Source organism: Dipodomys ordii, unplaced genomic scaffold, assembly GCF_000151885.1.
Source record: "Dipodomys ordii isolate 6190 unplaced genomic scaffold, Dord_2.0 Scaffold793, whole genome shotgun sequence".
NCBI lineage: Eukaryota > Metazoa > Chordata > Mammalia > Rodentia > Heteromyidae > Dipodomys > Dipodomys ordii.
The window spans coordinates 1-1,273 of NW_012268009.1; the positions used below are offsets into that span (position 1 = coordinate 1).

At 62.4% G+C, this 1,273-nt stretch overlaps 1 protein-coding gene across 1 annotated transcript; it reads left to right on the forward strand.

Moving 5' to 3' along the window:
- Nucleotides 1-314: 314 nt before the first annotated feature.
- On the forward strand, nucleotides 315-935 carry A4gnt (alpha-1,4-N-acetylglucosaminyltransferase; the record flags this gene model as incomplete). Its single annotated transcript, XM_013036848.1, has 1 exon — nucleotides 315-935. A coding segment is annotated over one exon (621 nt), but the record flags the coding sequence as incomplete, so codon positions are not given.
- Between the last annotated feature and the right edge of the window lie 338 nt (nucleotides 936-1,273).

Consider the following 1,273-nt stretch of genomic DNA (forward strand, 5'->3'; position numbering starts at 1 on the left):
GCCCCTCCCTCTCCTCACTGTTCCTTTGGCTCTGGGCCACGCCCCCTCCTGGGAAGCCCCGCCTCCTCACTGTTCCTTTGGCTCTGGGCCCCGCCCCCTCCCGGGAAGCCCCTCCCTCTCCTCTTTGCTCCTTTGGCTCTGGCCCCGCCTCCTCCTGGGAAGCCCCTCCCTCTCCTCTTTGCTCCTTTGGCTCTGGGCCCCGCCTCCTCCTGGGAAGCCCCTCCCTCTCCTCACTGTTCCTTTGGCTCTGGGCCCCGCCCCCTCCCGGGAAGCCCCTCCCTCTCCTCCCTGCTGATTGGCTGCTGCTCCTGTAGATCAACAGCGACAAGGAGAAATACTGGCTGCACGTCAGCTCGGACGCGTCGCGCCTGGCCATCATCTGGAAATACGGCGGCATCTACATGGACACGGACATCATCTCCCTCAGGCCCATCCCGGAGGCGAACTTCCTGGCGGCGCAGGGCTCCCGCTCGTCCAGCAACGGGGTGTTCGGCTTCGAGCCCCGCCACCCTTTCCTGTGGGCCTGCATGGAGAACTTCGTGGAGCACTACAACTCGCACCTCTGGGGCAACCAGGGCCCCCTGCTGATGACCCGGATGCTGAGGGTGAGGTGCCGGCTGGGCGATTTCCAGGAGCTGGGGGACCTCAAGTGTCAGAATGTGTCCTTCCTGCACCCCCAGAGGTTTTACCCCATCCCCTTCCGGGAGTGGAGGCGTTACTACCAAGTGTGGGACCCCCCGCACCCCAGCTTCCCGGCCTCCTACGCCCTGCACCTGTGGAACTTCATGAACCGCCGGGAGAGGAAGACCGTGCAGGCGGGCAGCAACACCCTGGCCGAGCACCTCTACCGTCAGCACTGCCCCAGGACCTACAGGATCCTGGTTCGAGGCCCACAGGGCTTTGTGACCAGAGGCCTGGGTCCAATGACCCCGTAGAGCCCAGGCTGGGCGGCTGCTGTGTGACCCTGTGGCACTGGGCCTCCTCCTGGACTGCGATGATTGCTTTCTTTGAGTCTCAGGAGGAGTATGGCTGTCTACGCTAGCACAGACCCAGAGAACAGTGGCTGGAGGGAAAAAAATTAAAAAAAGCCACCAGGTTATCTCTCTGTCATGAACACAGAAGTCTGAAGGCAGGTGATTCAGGGACGGGAGAGATGGTCACCAGAGGCTGGACACTACATGTTGTTGTCATTGTTGGTCTTGGGGCTTGAGCCATGGGACGAGGCACTGTCCCTGAGCTCTTTGCTGCTCAAGGTGAGCAGCCCTACCACGCT